Here is a 15609-nt window from a genome sequence, read left to right on the forward strand (position 1 = left end):
GAAACTCATAAAAATGCTTTGTGGTTGGGAATTTCTTTTCTCTTTTATTTTTTGCTGTTATTTTTTATTGTTTGATGGCAAGGTTTTTGTGTCCTATCCCCCAACAAACTCTCACTCGGAATTCTTCAACTTTGGTTCCTGCCTTTGAGTTCTTTGTTTTTTCTGCTCTTTTTTTTGTTTTTGGTTTTTCTGCAAACTTTACAAAGCATTAACACCTCATAGATGGCAGACACAAAAGCGGGGGCTAAGAGCTCGAAAAAAAATCAAGTTAAAAGCCACAAAACTCCAAACTCAAATATCGTATGTCACGTCACACATTGGCAGGACCAAAAAGGAGCGAAAAGGACGGCGGTGCAAGGAGTGCACGTAGATGGTAAAAATTTGATTAAGTTTATTAGGGCCACGACACTCACTTGACATTTTCCACAGATTTTTGTTTCCCAACTTGTTTGGGGTTTATTGAACACTTTGTTTTTCAGAGAAATGACAGAAAATACTGCAAAGAATGGACCACAAAGATAAATAAGAAAATGAAATAGTAAATAAGGTTAAACTATTATAATGATATAAATTTTCTTAATTAATCCCCAATCCAAGTCGAATTTTAATATAACTAATAGACTTAAACAAAACTGTGATTTAATTACACTTAAAACAATTTGGAAATATTTTTGTTTTCTACATGGCATTGTTTTGAACAGAATGTTAAAAATGAGGAGTGATGAAAAAAGTGGTTCGGTTGACGTACGAGAAGAAAAGGTGTAGCATCAAGGGATAAGAGAAGAACTGTTGCCAGTGAATATTCTCTGGTTTTTTTAAGGCCAGCTTTTCCAAAACAGCTGATACTAACAAATGCTCTTTCCCATTTGTTAGTAAATTCTGCAAGGGACCAACAGTTCTTTCACTCATCTCTTTGATTCTACAAAAGCTTTGTGGCCAAGCCCCGTCTTCCTGAGTCTTCTATGCCATTTCCGATTCTCCAGTTGGTCAGACACTAGACAACCGAGGCCAAAAGAACCGTAACATCATCTGGTTTTCCACCCGACGCCTCGAGGTTGAGTTTTCGGGCATTCTGGCTAAACGGAGAATCGTGATTCGGATTGTAGCTCAAAGTTCGGGCCATCAGGGCCACCGTATTGGCGGCCATTTGAAGACGCACTGGGTCCGAAATGCCTGACATTTCCGTTAAAACTTCGACGAGAAAGCTTTCGGGGACATTATCGTACACCCCATCGGTGGCCAGCAGGATTACGTCGCCCAGTTCGACAGGAAATTTGATACAATCCGCCGTTTCGGGACCATCGGATAGTACATTATCCTCATGACCCGGCGGTGCAGAAGACAATTGATAGGGGGTGTTGAAGTGGTGCTGCTGTTCCAGGGATCTACAGACCACCGCACCAGATCGCACCACCATAAAACCACTGTCTCCGATATTTGCGGTATACAGAGTGCTATTCGCTCTATTTAGAGACAAAATACAGGCGGTACAGCTGCCCACAATGCGCCTATTTTGCTCCAGGAGTTCACAAAAGCCTTGTCCAATTAGTAAGTCCGGTCTTTCCGGCACATAATCCTTGGCCTGCGAAAATCGTTCACAGGATCGCATAAGGAACATGCTGAATTCACCGGGGTCAATGCCATAATTTCGCCAACCGCCCACGCCATCGGCCACGCCCATTGTGTAGGACTGCGAATTGGAGGACATGAACCAGGCATCCTCCCCGAATTTCCCACGATTATATTCCGGATATTCAGCTGGGTCCTTGGCAAAACCACAGGCCACGCTCACAAGTCGCGGAAGTGGACGGTCCTTTTTATCCTCGCACCGAAGGAAATCACCCTCGCCACCCGAATTCCAGGATTCATGGGGAGCTGTTTCGGGTTTTTGAACAAACATCCTGGGATTTTGGCTACGACACTGACGATTCCCGAACATCCAACCATCACCACTTGCTTCTTGACCACTCTGCGGATTCTCGAGGGGTTTTCGTCCCCACAAACGGCGCAAGAATTGACCACTTTCATAGGTCAAAATCAGGGCTATCTCGAGCAGTTGTTCGCAGCAACTGATCAACGTTCGCTGGATCGTTCGACGAGTGCCGCCCATTTCAACACTGAATTCCAAATCCATCGCCAGCGCTTTCTTTCTAATAAAATGCTGTGTTTTTCTATTCAAAAGTCAAATGGATTGTGTGCTATTCAAACGAATGCCGAACGAGAACTGAATTTTAAAGGCGTGTCATTTTTTGATCCAAAATTACATGGGTTAAATCAACGCCAACTCTCTGAGATCAAATGTTGCTGGCAAAATAGTTTTCCTTCAGGGAGTTGCTACATAATAAGGTGTCTACAAGTATGCAACAAAAAACTAAACTCCGCCTTTCAAAATGAGTTCTTCTAAAATGAATTGTTGCATTTTTAAGCACCTAGATAAATTTAAGTAAATATCATTTTGAATACAAGACACCTCTATTTAAATCCAATTAAACTGTCTGTTATAATTTTGGATAACCCCTACTGAGTACTTTACCATCCTTTCCTTATCCCTTCATACCATTTTCCCGGCCAACAAAAAACCTTTTGGAAATGGAGGCCTCAACTCAATTATGCACAATTACGGACACAAACAGATAGCAAGTGGTGCCACATGGGAATGGAAATGGGAATGCCTCTCGATCTGCAGGAGCACCCAAACTCCAACCCTTGGGCAAACCAGCCGAAATTTTTGGGGCTTCCCCCGTGAATCGGAATCGGAAGGCAGTCGCTGCAATTGCAGTTGCATTTCCAGTTGCAGTTGCAGATGTGGCACTTGAATTGCACATAGCATAGCTCATTGCTTGCCACTCGACTGGGATGAAGTGGTGCAGCTGCCATGTGGGTGGTGCAGGTGGTGGTGCACTGAAAAAAATACATTAGCAACATTAATTAGCTGCGAAAATGATTAAACTTTAGATACCTCATGATAGTTCATTCAAAATGAGTAAAATTGTAACATAACTTTGCTGTGATAGTTGTTAAAATATTTTTTACAAGGAAACTTTTTATATCCTAACATCAAAACATTTTAATTTAAGCCACAATTCTCTTAATATTTTATATGTTACTATCAATGCTCATTCATGGATTGGTTTTATAAATGCTATATCTATGTCACGATGTAATACTATACATATCCGATGTATATCCACATTATATATTTATTATATTATAAGTACATTGATCATTAACAATAGTTTTAAAGAAAATTTTAATAAAAACCATAATTTTTCCCATAAAATCCAAACACATTTAAGCTTTAACTTTTATTATATGCAATATCCGAGGTCTAATTATTAGTTTTAATTTTCTGAAACTAGTTCTTACTGACTGAGTTTTTATAACCTTTAATTTCAGATACATTTTTTTTACCGTGTGGTGTTTTTGAAATGCCATTGAATTGCTTAAATACTTTCATCGTCGTCATCGCTTAATGGCTTGCCTTTTTTGGTTGCCATGTCTACTTGGGTTCGGGCTTTGCAGTTCTCCGCCCAAAAAATGACGATGCAACATATGCGAGTGGCATGAATAAACGGGCTGCTTGAACGAGTGAATGAATGAATGAATGAACGAATCACTGACTGGATTGGATGGCTGATATGAAGTGCAATCAATGCAAAAACGTTTTCAAGTGCCCAGCAGAAAGGCAGCCAGTTAGTCAGTTAGTCACTCAGTCAGTCAGTCAGTCAGTCAGCCAGCCATCCAGCCATTTATCCAACCATCCAGACTAGACAATCCCAGGCACCAGATGCAATTCCTACCCCGACCAAAAATGAGGGGTTTCCCCCTGGGAAGGGGCATATTAGATGCACACAAACCATGTGCGTCGGTGTCGGTGTGAAAGGATTATTCACACACTATTGATTTCAAATTGAGTTGACTTCAAATCCGTCTGAATTGACAGCAGCCAGCACATGGCAACACATCCCGTTCCCATTTCCAGACTTCCCAGCCGGAAGTTGACTAATGAATTTAATTTGCAGTGGGTGTTGAAGCAAATAGAGCAGCTCACAGGACGCCCAGATATCGGAGGAATCATAGGAATCACAGGAATCACACGACTGGCAGGCTCACAAGTTCACAGATCAGCGAACCAGGAACTGACTGATTGACTGCTCCACCCGATGTCCTGATATCCTGATGTCTGTCCTCCTCTCCTGATGTAAGTAGGCATCTGTTTTTGTTTACCCTCTTGAGGACCCCACTTCCTCGATGAATCCACAATTGATTGACATTGGATGGATACCGCAAATATCTGGCAGCCAAGGTTTTCGGCCTGCAGTTCCCCATTTTAGGAGCCACAGGAATTTACAATTCACCGCAAATTAATTGCCATAGGTATTGTGTGATTTTAAAAGTATTTAAACAAATTGATGGAAATGTAATGAAAGTATTTTATAAGAGGCTTAAGAAGTAGTTAAATGTAATAAGGAAAATGTTATGAAAATGTTTTTTAAGAGGCTTAAGAACTAGTTAAATGTAAACAAATTTAAAAACTCGCCTTGCCAATAATATTCAGATAAAGAAAAACTGTTTAAAAATATAAATCTTTGAAAAATGGACAACGGTAGAGTGTATTATCCTCTGTTCTTTGGTCAGTGGAAAAGGCCAGACAATCGTGTGGTGGCCAAAAGGACAAAGGACCCCGCCGCAATTGTTGACTGACCAATGATCAATTTAATAGGAAAACAATATTGATAGCCGAGGACCACTTGGCAGGAATTTCCTGTCCAAAGGACAGGATGCTCGCAAAGCGGAAGTGTTGCGGTTTTCGGGTAAATTTTAAGGAGTACGAGATGCCCGAGAGTTTTGTTTGTTTGCCTCGAAAACTTGGCAAACTTTTGGTGTTGTGTGTTGTAACTAAATTTTCGAGAGGACAAAGGGCAACACTTTCACTTCGTCTCGGGGAGAACTCCCTGTTTGGTTTCTTGTGGTTTATTATTCACGCCTGAATTGATTGTAAATTAAAGTTTGTGTCGTTGTGCATTTTGAGGTCAGCCTATGGCAAAGTTTTCTTTTGTGTGTGTGGACTGTGGGGATCTTGGGTCCTCGGGTCCGGCCTTTGTCCTCAGTGCTCCCGTTGTCCTTTGAGTATGTGTGCGTTGAGGTCCTTCAGTCCTGGGTCCTTGATGCCCGGCCATATTAGAAGCCAAAAGGCATTCGAGTGCACATAAGACGATTACACATCATTTAACCGACGCACATTGCAAAACTATGGGGTAAAACCGTAAACCCCCCCCAACTACCCCATCCAAAATTCCCAAATTTCTCAGGTCTCAGGTCCTGTGTAATTGTTGCTCCTTCTTATTGACTGCTGCATATTGATTATAGCACCCGTCGCCTTGGAGTTTCCTTCCCAAGTTCATTTTCCTCCTTGACTTGACTTGACTTGATTGCCGGCATTTGTCGTTCTTGTTTAAAATTCAATCGCTGCACTCAACTGTGCACGAAATGTATTCATGTGTGTAACTCTTGTGGGGGGGGGTTTTGGATTCCATATATATTTGTATATGTTCTATGTGTGTATTCGTTTTGAGACAAAATTAATTTGGTGTTAATAAAGTGAAAGTGTGGCCGGGCTCCCAGCCTTTGTCTGCGTTATGGAAACTTTAAGAAGGCTTAAATTGATTGCCTCTCAAAACTTAAAGGGCCCATTTTGATTGGTCTACTTGAAAGGGATGTGTTTAAATTTAAGCTTTTTGGGGAATTTACGGTGTTTGCTTTCTTGTATCCAAGTATCTGTAGATTTTAGTGTCATTTCTTAAATTTTCCACATTCAACAATTTCATATTATTTTTTTTTTAATTCGGACGAAGATTATACAGATTCAAAATGCAAACTGGTAAATTCTCGCAGGCCGTTAGTAACTCGTTACATTTAATAGGAATGGGCGTAGTAGTGGGCGTGGCCGCTTGCGGTATTGCCGTCTTCAGATTCCCCAACGCATCCAACCGGATTGCTCAGCTGTGCAAATCAGCCTTTGGAGATCTCGGCACCAGACGCTTTTATAGCGGCGGATTTAAGGTAAATCGTGAATTCTTCAGCATTTAGCCATAGATCTTTGGTACACCCATCAACATTCAAAATAATATAAACGCGAACTCTTTAGTTAAACTTATATTCTAATTTCGCTTGCTTTGATGATCATCAAATGTAAACGCGAATTCTTTAGCTTAATCTGGTATATCGCGAATTCATCACCGTCCCACCCTGGTACACCCCTCCATTTTTTAACTGTGTCTTATTTTTTGCGAATTCTTCAGGATTAAACCTTTAAATCAATGGTTATCCTGTTAAATAGTGTAAATATATTATAGATAGCTTAACAATTATAATTATTTTAATCTTCAGGAGCGGATGACGCCCCGCGAAGCATCTCAAATTCTGGGCACTAGCCTGAGTGCCCCATGGAGCCGCATGCGGGAGGCCCACCGGCGGGTCATCCTCGCCAATCATCCGGATCGCAATGGCTCACCATACCTGGCTGCTAAGATCAACGAGGCCAAGCATGTGCTTTTAGAGCGAAAAAATCGGTCCAGATAATTAACGATTCGGGGAAGGGAACTAAAGACTCTCAAACGACAACCGATCGACTGGAACTTTAATGGGCTCTTTCAAGTCTAATTCATCATGACTAACGAAATGTGTGTAGCTTAACAAAATTGTATTTGAAATATTCCCTTGATAGCAAGACATTAAATTATTAAGCAATGAGTGGTATTTGCATCATCCTAAATGTGTAAACATTTTTAAGTATGTGGTATGGTATACATATGAGTATTTATCTTGTTTCTGTGAAACCCTGCTGCTAATGTCCTGTCCTCAGAGGTCCTCCTGCTACTTTTCAGATCCTTTTTCCTGTCCCACGCACGCCACAAAGTACCTGTTCGCTTGGGAAACGTTGTGTACTTGGGTCAACTGAACTGCTTTCTGCTGCTCCTTAAGCTGCCAAACTTTTGCCACTTGGCCACAGTTCTTGTCGAGTGTGCGAGGGTGGACTTTACAGGGTTAACCCATAGACATATCTCTCTTCTAAGTTATTGGCAATGGAATTTAAGGCATTTCCTTATAGTTAAGATCATTTGAAAATTTGTCTTAAGCCTAAAAAGTGTCTAAAATTATGCAACAATATTTTTTAAATATAAAATTCGCATGGGTATAGCATACTTTTAGGCATATTGAACGCTGAAATATCCCATAAACCTAGCTCAAAAACGACCAAACAGCATACTTTCAGTCGCATTTTAAATAACGTTAAGAAGAAATTTCTTTGAAAAAAATAGACTTATTATTCTAACAAGGCTGTGAAATCACTGATGGCATTTTCGACTACTGGCACTCAATGGGTTAAGCGGAATGGAGCAACTGGCCGATGTCCAGGCATGCACTTGACGGTTGTTCTCCCCGCCCCAAAAAATGCATCTCCTTTGCCAGTCTTCTTCTTGGTACATCAAAGTTGGCAACTTTCGAGTTGAGGAATTTTCGACAAGGCAGGCTTGGACTTGGTGGAACTTTTGTTACTTTACCTTTTACCTGAGACAGGACGAAGGACTCGACTCGGCAACCGAAAAAGGAGGTGGAATTAGAGGCGGCAAGTTTAATTGTTGTGTGTTGTCCTGCCTTTTGGCCCGGGCACGGGTATAAATTCAACCGGCGCTCAGGTGTCCTTAGTGGTGTTCTAATTACTAACAAACTTAATTTGCTACAAGTTATTTTCTTGCGGACACCGCTTACTCGTACTTCCACCACCGCCGGGCCCGTCTTTTTATGACCATGGCCACTTGACTCGCCACTCCTTTCGGCCAGGACACTTAAGCCCACGCGAATCCTGGCCTCCACTTCTCCTCGAGAGCTCGCTGCGCCGAAACACGAGGGTCGCAGAATCCCCGAAAAAGAATAAACTCAAGAACTAAGTCGGTAGATAGGCCCCCCGGTAAGTAGTCCTCTGACAGGGGGACAATTCACTGGCATGCAAATGAGTGCGAGTCCGGGGCTTACATTTCCAGATAGTTTTTAAAAAATAAACATAAGTGTCAGCACATTCATTGACAATGAAGATATAATTAAACCCTATTTTAAAAAAGGTGTTCATTAGTATGCAACAATAAACCATTATCTTTTTAAGCATCTTGTTGAGAAATACCATCCAGATTTTTGTAATTATATTGCACTAAGGACTGATTCCGCATTGAAACCAAATCAATAAATCTCTTTGAGATAAACTAAGCAAATATTTATTTTATTTTGGTCTATTAATCACAGCTCCTTTGCCAACTTAAGCACTGTTTTTCTTGAGGGCAACCACAATCGGTGCTAGCCGCCTCCTTGGGTCAAAACTTCGAATGATTCTCCTTCGGGGACCCAAGATGAACTGGCCGCAACCGGCACTTCATTGGCCAAGACGGCAAACGGGGCAGTGGATATGGTCTTTCGGTTTTGGGTTTAGGTCTGGGTCTGGGTCTGGGTTTGAGTTTGAGTTCCTAGTTGTGTCTCAAGACCCCGAAGACGGGGCTCTCCCCGTTGTAAATTATGCGCTTTGGCTTACAAATTGCATGTGCCTGGCAGCATGAAGCATGTGGCCAGTCAACTGGCTGACTCCTGCCGAGGATGCTGCTCTTGTGTCCCTGACTTGGCATCGTCACCTACGTCCAGCTCCTTTTGCCTATTTTTAACGATTTTGTAAGGGGGTATACCGACTTTGGCAGGACCTTTGCTTCTTTGATAGAAAGAATAGCTAAAGATCTACCAAAATGTTATTTCCTAATACCAAAATATCGTAACTACGGTCTTCTTTTTATTTTATTTATTTCAGATTCATGTTTTGCTTAATTTATATCTTACATCTTATTATATCTAAGACTATTGAAGTGTTTAATAGCAATATTTCCAATACAAGCTGATGATCAAAACTATTATAACTATGTTGATACTTACGAGGGTAGTACATAAATGCGGGTCCTAACCAGTAGAACTATGATGACATAAAACCTGGAGGGGTATCAACTTTTCCTGCTTTGTTTTGGTGACCTGTGAAAGCCGATATTTAGATCTTTCAAAATAGGGTATCAAGACGTTCGGTCACCCTAAAATCCTGTTTACGACTTGCATCTCCAGCCTCCAACAAATGCGTGGTCAAAGTTGTTTGCATGTCCGAGTTCGTAGCCGGGTATTCAAATGAGCGGCTTGCAACTTGTTTTTGCGGCAACTGGGCAACTTCTTGGACATACTTTTGCCCCCGACTCAAAGGCAAATATTTTATGCTTTACGTGGTTAGGTTACTTGAGAAATTACGTGGCTTCCAGCGCACTTTCCACTTTCCACCCCGTTTTCATTGTCTTTTGATGGTGATGGTGGAAAGGCCCGTTTGCTGCATTAGTATTTTACATGTTGCCTAAAAGTATGCAAAGTTATTTCTTGTGTGCGTCTTGTGGGTTAACTAAATGCTACATCCTAACTCTAAACGCATTCAACTTGACTTTTTATCTTTAACCACCCCATACACCATACACTATAGCCATCCCTAGCCTCACTTCTCCCCTCTTTGCAGTCAGAATGCTTTTGTGTACTTAGCGCAACCGCAAAAAAAGTTGTAAAAATCGTGTAAAAAATTCTCGCACACAAAACGTGCAAAATGCGTTTTAGTTTGTGGCCACACTGGACTCTAATAATTTATTTTAATGATAATGCATGCTAGTCATTCAGAGTGGTCAGCCGAAAGTTGCTTTCTGGGGTTAAGTAACCGCCATGTTTAACAGACTGACTGAGTGTCACATTTCGGCCGAAAAGAAAAAAACAAAAAGTTTATAGAGCACCCCAAAATCAGTTTTCGGGAATATTGTGTTCGCCTAATGATATGCCTGAAATATTAAGTGCTCGACACGCCCACTTGGACAGTTCGAGGGGGGCGTGTCGCATATAGCGCATCATTGTAAAACCCTTTCGGCAAGACAAGTGCAAAGTTTTCCCCACAAAAACTTTTATGCTACCATAAAACTTGTGCATTTTTCTACAAAACAAAGAAGAAACAACCAGCAAAAGCAAAAAAAAAGTGGATAAAAAACACCCGAAACAGAAACAGAGTTGGTCTCACTTTTTTCTCTGTCTCCTTCCATTGCTTAAAACAAAATGCAAATAAAAAAGTTTTACCCTAGGAGGGCCGCTTTTTTCCACGTTTTTTTTTTTATTACTTTTCTAAGAACTACTTGGGCTGAAGGTTGCTTTGGTTTTTGATGGGGCGGGAAACCACAAAGTGGGGTGGGTTATTGGCGGGAGGTTGGTTTAGCCGCTGGGCCGAAGGCAAAAAGGTTTGACCCAAAAAACCTCCAAGGGAATTGTTCTCATACCACATTTATGGTTTCTCATAAAATTTCTTAACCAGTTGACAGTGCAGTTTTCATTCTACTTGTTTAATATAACTTCATAACTATTTATTTAATATTGCCTTTATTTCATAAACCTCTATTTTTAAGATTTTTCTACACCCTAAGTATGTTTGATTAGTTACAACATTCTACACTTTATTACAAAAATTCATATCGAAGATATTTTCTTTAAGCGCATAAATAAAGTATAATTTCAAATATAATAAATATGAAATATTTACGTTAAGTGTTAAGTTTTCCTTTATTTGGTCATGACTTTGAGTGAGTAATCGTAGCTATGAGTATGTTTCTCTATCTCCTCTTAATCACATCGACTTTTTCAAGGGGAACACGTTCCCATAATTGTCGAAATCCAACATCGGCTTTTCGGGGATTGAAATGTGCGATCGTATCTCTGGTATAACCTGTTAAAACACCAGGCACCTCTGCAGAGGATTCCTCATCGAAATGATGACCCTCATCGTTTCCTTCATCCATGAACTCCAGCGCAAGGGTCTGCGTAAAAGAAATGGTTTCTTAAAATCTAGTTCAAACAGTTTCTAATTTTTGTTTAATATCGAATAATATTCAAATATATTTTTTCTAAATTTTTACTAAATAATAAATTATGAATACAAAAGTTTTTGATATATTCATAACTAGTTCATATTCTTTTTAACAAGAAATCCAGATCTCTCTATTGATTTTCCACTTACCATATGAATAGAAATGGCGACCACAGCCAAAAGGGCCAATAGTTTGAGAAGAAAAACCATGACCAGAATCGGGAAATCGGTAGAAATACAGCGATATTTTGTTGGGGTTAAAATGCCTCACAACATTTTACGTTGAGCGGCGAATACGAACTGAAACCGTAAAAACACCAGCGAATTGAGCCGAGTAAATCGGCTGAAAGGCATTATAATCGGGGACCCACGTGTGCCGCATACCGAAAAAGCTCCGTTGACCCTGCCTAATACTACTATACTACTACTGTACTGCAGAGCAGTATGGTATATATGGTATATAGTATATAGGGTTTTATTTTTAGCCCACGGCGTCATACCCTCCGCCCACTTCTCACCTTTCCGATTCACCTGTCGGCTCTGTTGACTCATTCAATTGCCCGCTTTAATGATGGAAATTGCTTTTTTATGCCGAACAGCTACCGCTGCCGCCGTTTGATTTGTGTTTTAATTTCCATCAATGGCTGTGCGAATTATTGACCAGAACGTGAATGAAAAAAACCAAAACAAAAAACCAAATAAAAAACAGTAAGCAATTTGTGTGTGATGTATGGGCACAAAAAGTGTCAGTTGTCGTGTTTGGTTGTGAATTATGACCACTGGTCACCGATAATCGCGAAAATATGGCAGCACCACATTAAAAATCAAATCAACATTAAAGAAACATTTGCAAACAAAAAAAAATAATAATAGATTTAACAACTTCAACATAACAAAGGTCCTGAACCTAGGGAACCTCTCATTTTAGTTTATAATGCGGACGAAAAATATGTACCTAAACTTATACTGATTTCGTTGCCAATGTATTGGAAGTTAAACAACGAGATCATTAAGGTATGACATTCACCATTCTCACTTTTATTTGCATTATGGCAGCCAAAACACTGAATTTTTATGGCCGATAAATGGCATTCAGATGTTAGCCAAATCTAGGCGTACAGCTAAAAGACCGACTGTTTTGCCAACCGACTGTTCGAAGCCAATTAATTTAAGGGACAATTATTTTTTGAACCTTTTTCGCATTTTTTCTAAGGGTTAGCATCATTCAGATTTTGTTCAAAAATACTCTTATTTTTGGGGTTTTTCAGCCGTAGTTTTGCCAAATCAAGGCGTACAGTTAAAAGACCGACTGCTTTGAGCAGCTTGCTATCGATCGATCGATGTTATCGATCCCCATCAATTTAAGGAACATTTATTTTTTGACCCATTTTCACAATTTTTATAAGGGGGTACATCAGTTATTTTTGGGATTCAGATTTTGGTCCAAGATACACATTTTGTAGTGGTTTTTCAGTCGTAGTTTAGCCAAATCAAGGCGTACAGCTAAAAGACCGACTGTTGTGGACATCTTGCTTCCTATGCTAACGATTTGCATCACTTCAAGGAAAATTAATTTTTTGACCAATTTGGGAATTTCATGTTTTTTTCCGAAAAATGCCTTAAATTAAAAATATGGTACACCAATGTAAAACGAATTTCAAAAACAATTTTTGTTGGACAAGGTAGCCTTTTAAACAGAAAAGGGAAACACTTGAAGACTTTACAGATTTTTTTAAACTTTATGGATATATGAAATTGGTACATATGAATATATTGCTATAACTTTAAAGAACATAATTAATAAAATACATAAAAGTCAATAATAATTGACTTTGACTACTAGAAAACAGCTGCAGATCCAGGATTTAATTGTGAAGGGGTTTGCAGAACAAATCTGTTGTTTCAAACATTTTAAGTTCCACATTTTCCTTTACTTCTCACACGAGTGGTGGATTAATCTTTATTAAAACAAATTGTACTATTAATTATCTTAAACCATTTGGAGGCAAATTTATTTCGAGCATGAGCTTAGTAAGCAAGAAAAAAAGTTAATTAAGATAAGTGTTTCAAATCTCACGATTTTCTATTATTGGGACACGACTTCAGCTAAAGTTCTTATCGGCAGAGAGCGAAGGTAAGTACTTCCCCTATAAATATCGCAGTTCTGAACTTTCAAAATCAGTCGCATTACTTCCAAGACAAAATGAAGATTTCCCTAGCCGTTCTTGGCCTATTTTTGGCTTTCTTCTGCAGCTCGCAAGTTACAACAGCAGCTGTAAGTTCTCGAATGGTCTTGGGAATTATTTATAAAAGTGAATTAATTATTTTGGGCATCTTTCAGCATTTCCTTCAACCGCCGACAGTCACCTTCTGCAAATATTTTCCTGAATTCTTTTTGTGTCATGACAAGGGTAATGGCTCGGAGGGATCAGGGCCAGGTGGACCGGGAGGACCAGGTGGACCAGGAGGACCAGGTGGACCAGGAGGTCCAGGCAATGGAACTGCAGGACCTGGAAACTCCACCAATGGAGCTCCTGGAAACGCCACCAATGCAACTCCTCCTCCTGAAGGTAGTGCCCGAGTTTTTATAGTACCATCCGAATTATTCGATTAATCTGAATATCAAAGGTTTCCTGGCTTTATAAATATTATTGTGAACTTTATCCTAAATTTTTTGGTGGCATGTCAATTCCCTTAATAAACAATTCCCGAATATAATATTGCAAAATGTGCATTGTTAACTTTTTTATAAGTTCCTAAGAAGATATATATTTTTATGGGCCACAGAATAGCTAGCACCATAATTAATTTAGTGATTTATTAGGTAAGTGAATAGTGAAAACCTTTCCAAATTACCTACTCACCCTTTGTGGCCAAAATTTCCATATAGTTAATCACCCGGCTGGATTCCACACACCTTCAAAGCGACTTTCAGTAAAAATTCAATTAATTGCGAGCTCTATCGGCGAATGCAATCGCTTATGAACTCATAAGCACATCAGCGCCCTCCACTTTTCCGACCTCCATAATACACATACAGTGCCCCGTATTTAGTGGACATAGTTAAAGATCGTTATCCAATTAGTCAAAAGCTCGTGTAATAAATTGCCCGAATTAAGGTGCGGAATTTTAATTACATAATTTACGCGTGCGTTGCGTGGCCATCGAAGATCCAAGGGATGGTTATGGTTACATTAGCCCACCAAATCGGGATTCCTGGCCAAAACTAAAAAAGCTAAAACAAACAAGTCAAGCGCAGTCGGAAAAGTGCGTTTGATAGCTCATCTTAATAGAAAAGTACACGCAATTTGGGTGCGCAGGCGGGTCATTAGAAAAATGACAGTAATAACAATAATTATGAATTTTATCCGATTAACGGGAAGAGCCAACTAACGGGTGTATATATTCAAATATTTAGTGCAATGCGTGCCATTGAACAATTAATTCTTATCTAGTTGGGCTGATGCAACAGTCCCTCCGACTTTTGACCCCTGACTCCTGACTGCCGACCTCGGTGGCATTTCTCACATGTCATCGTGGAGGAAACGGAGAGAAAATGTCACAGGAATAAGGAAAAAATTTGATATATATTTATTAATCATATAGAAACTTATTCAGTAACATTTTTTTAATAAGTGCAACATATGATACCTATTTCAATGATCTTATAAGTAGGATTACTTATTGAATCGCTTTTTATTATCGGAAAAAAATATAAACATTAAAGAGGTTAGGGACATTTATTTATACAATAACTTGTGTAATCAATAAAAAATATATAGGCAATGGTTATAAAATAAAAATCACTATAAAAGCTATATTCGTAGAGTTAAATTTTATGATAAAAATTTGTTTATTTTTAAACAACTGATTTTGGAATTATTTAATTTTTCCACTAAGCTCAGTGATATTTTTCTCTCAGCGCACATCCAACTGTGGGGCAATTGCGTGTCAAATGCGCTCAATTTTGTTATGACAATGCGATGTAATTAGGGGCCACGCATAGGCCCGATGACGATGCCAAAGCCCATAATATATGAGTCCTGCTCCCAGTTCCCCAGTTCTACACTCCACTTTCCATTTTCAGTTCCACCAGGTAATCGCTATCCCGGTTTTTGGGTGTGTTTCGCGCACTTGATAAATATTGTAAATGGCAGCACCCATTACATGCCTTTCCCACTGATGACGACCGAAGTGTGAATGACAGTGGCTCGCTAAAAAGGGGGATGGGTTCGCGTAGGGGGGGGGGGCCTTTCTGGGGTGGACATTTGCATATGTAGAGTGTCACTGCGACAGGGTGTGTTTCCATATCTAATTGCTGCAGCCTTAGTTGCGTTCAGGTGAGTTAATATCCACGAAAATTGATTGGGTTAATTCAGTGCTATAAGGAAGCCTCATATAATGGGGTTCGAGGCCATAACAGATGCTAATTATGACTTAGGATTTTTTAAAGAATAGTTTCGACTGTAATTGGGTTAATACTATGTAGTTCTATTACCTTAATACTCATCTCATCTGTAAAATATTTTAGTTGATTTCTTGTATCTTTTGTTATGAAATTTTTTCTTTCGTTGCATTTTCCTTTAAAAACATTAATTTATATTTTCTTAAAAATATTTAAAAGGAAGGTCACTTAATACTAA

At 39.5% G+C, this 15609-nt stretch overlaps 4 protein-coding genes across 4 annotated transcripts; 2 read left to right on the forward strand and 2 right to left on the reverse strand.

Annotated features, from left to right (window-relative positions):
• Positions 1–648: 648 nt before the first annotated feature.
• Positions 649–2239, reverse strand: LOC108004600 (protein phosphatase PTC7 homolog). The gene has a single exon (XM_017067540.4). It carries the CDS (start codon positions 2132–2134, stop codon positions 995–997), a length of 1140 nt encoding a protein of 379 aa, XP_016923029.2. The 5' UTR covers positions 2135–2239; the 3' UTR covers positions 649–994.
• A 3533-nt stretch (positions 2240–5772) lies between these two features.
• On the forward strand, positions 5773–6753 carry LOC108004625 (uncharacterized). The gene is made up of 2 exons (XM_017067564.4): positions 5773–6063; positions 6391–6753. The coding sequence occupies exons 1-2, from the start codon at positions 5872–5874 to the stop codon at positions 6580–6582; spliced, it is 384 nt and encodes a 127-aa protein (XP_016923053.2). The 5' UTR covers positions 5773–5871; the 3' UTR covers positions 6583–6753.
• A 3786-nt stretch (positions 6754–10539) lies between these two features.
• LOC108004616 (uncharacterized) lies at positions 10540–11284 on the reverse strand. Its single transcript, XM_017067555.4, has 2 exons — positions 11117–11284; positions 10540–10916 (listed from the first exon to the last, which is right to left on the reverse strand). The coding sequence occupies exons 1-2, from the start codon at positions 11174–11176 to the stop codon at positions 10713–10715; spliced, it is 264 nt and encodes an 87-aa protein (XP_016923044.1). The 5' UTR covers positions 11177–11284; the 3' UTR covers positions 10540–10712.
• A 1836-nt stretch (positions 11285–13120) lies between these two features.
• LOC108004620 (collagen, type I, alpha 1b) lies at positions 13121–13694 on the forward strand. The gene is made up of 2 exons (XM_017067560.4): positions 13121–13241; positions 13308–13694. Exons 1-2 carry the CDS (start codon positions 13170–13172, stop codon positions 13578–13580), a joined length of 345 nt encoding a protein of 114 aa, XP_016923049.2. The 5' UTR covers positions 13121–13169; the 3' UTR covers positions 13581–13694.
• Positions 13695–15609: the final 1915 nt, after the last annotated feature.

The sequence above is a fragment of the Drosophila suzukii genome, chromosome X (genome assembly GCF_043229965.1).
Source record: "Drosophila suzukii chromosome X, CBGP_Dsuzu_IsoJpt1.0, whole genome shotgun sequence".
Taxonomy (NCBI): Eukaryota; Metazoa; Arthropoda; class Insecta; order Diptera; family Drosophilidae; genus Drosophila; species Drosophila suzukii.

Coding starts and splice junctions, on each gene's coding strand:
- LOC108004620 (XM_017067560.4), top strand. CDS start 13,170: ATGAAGATTTCCCTAGCCGTTCTTGGCCTATTTTTGGCTTTCTTCTGC. Junction 13,242..13,307: donor CGCAAGTTACAACAGCAGCT/GTAAGTTCTCGA, acceptor GGCATCTTTCAG/CATTTCCTTCAACCGCCGAC.
- LOC108004616 (XM_017067555.4), bottom strand. CDS start 11,176: ATGGTTTTTCTTCTCAAACTATTGGCCCTTTTGGCTGTGGTCGCCATT. Junction 10,917..11,116: donor TCGCCATTTCTATTCATATG/GTAAGTGGAAAA, acceptor TCTTTTACGCAG/ACCCTTGCGCTGGAGTTCAT.
- LOC108004600 (XM_017067540.4), bottom strand. CDS start 2,134: ATGGATTTGGAATTCAGTGTTGAAATGGGCGGCACTCGTCGAACGATC.
- LOC108004625 (XM_017067564.4), top strand. CDS start 5,872: ATGCAAACTGGTAAATTCTCGCAGGCCGTTAGTAACTCGTTACATTTA. Junction 6,064..6,390: donor TTTATAGCGGCGGATTTAAG/GTAAATCGTGAA, acceptor TTTAATCTTCAG/GAGCGGATGACGCCCCGCGA.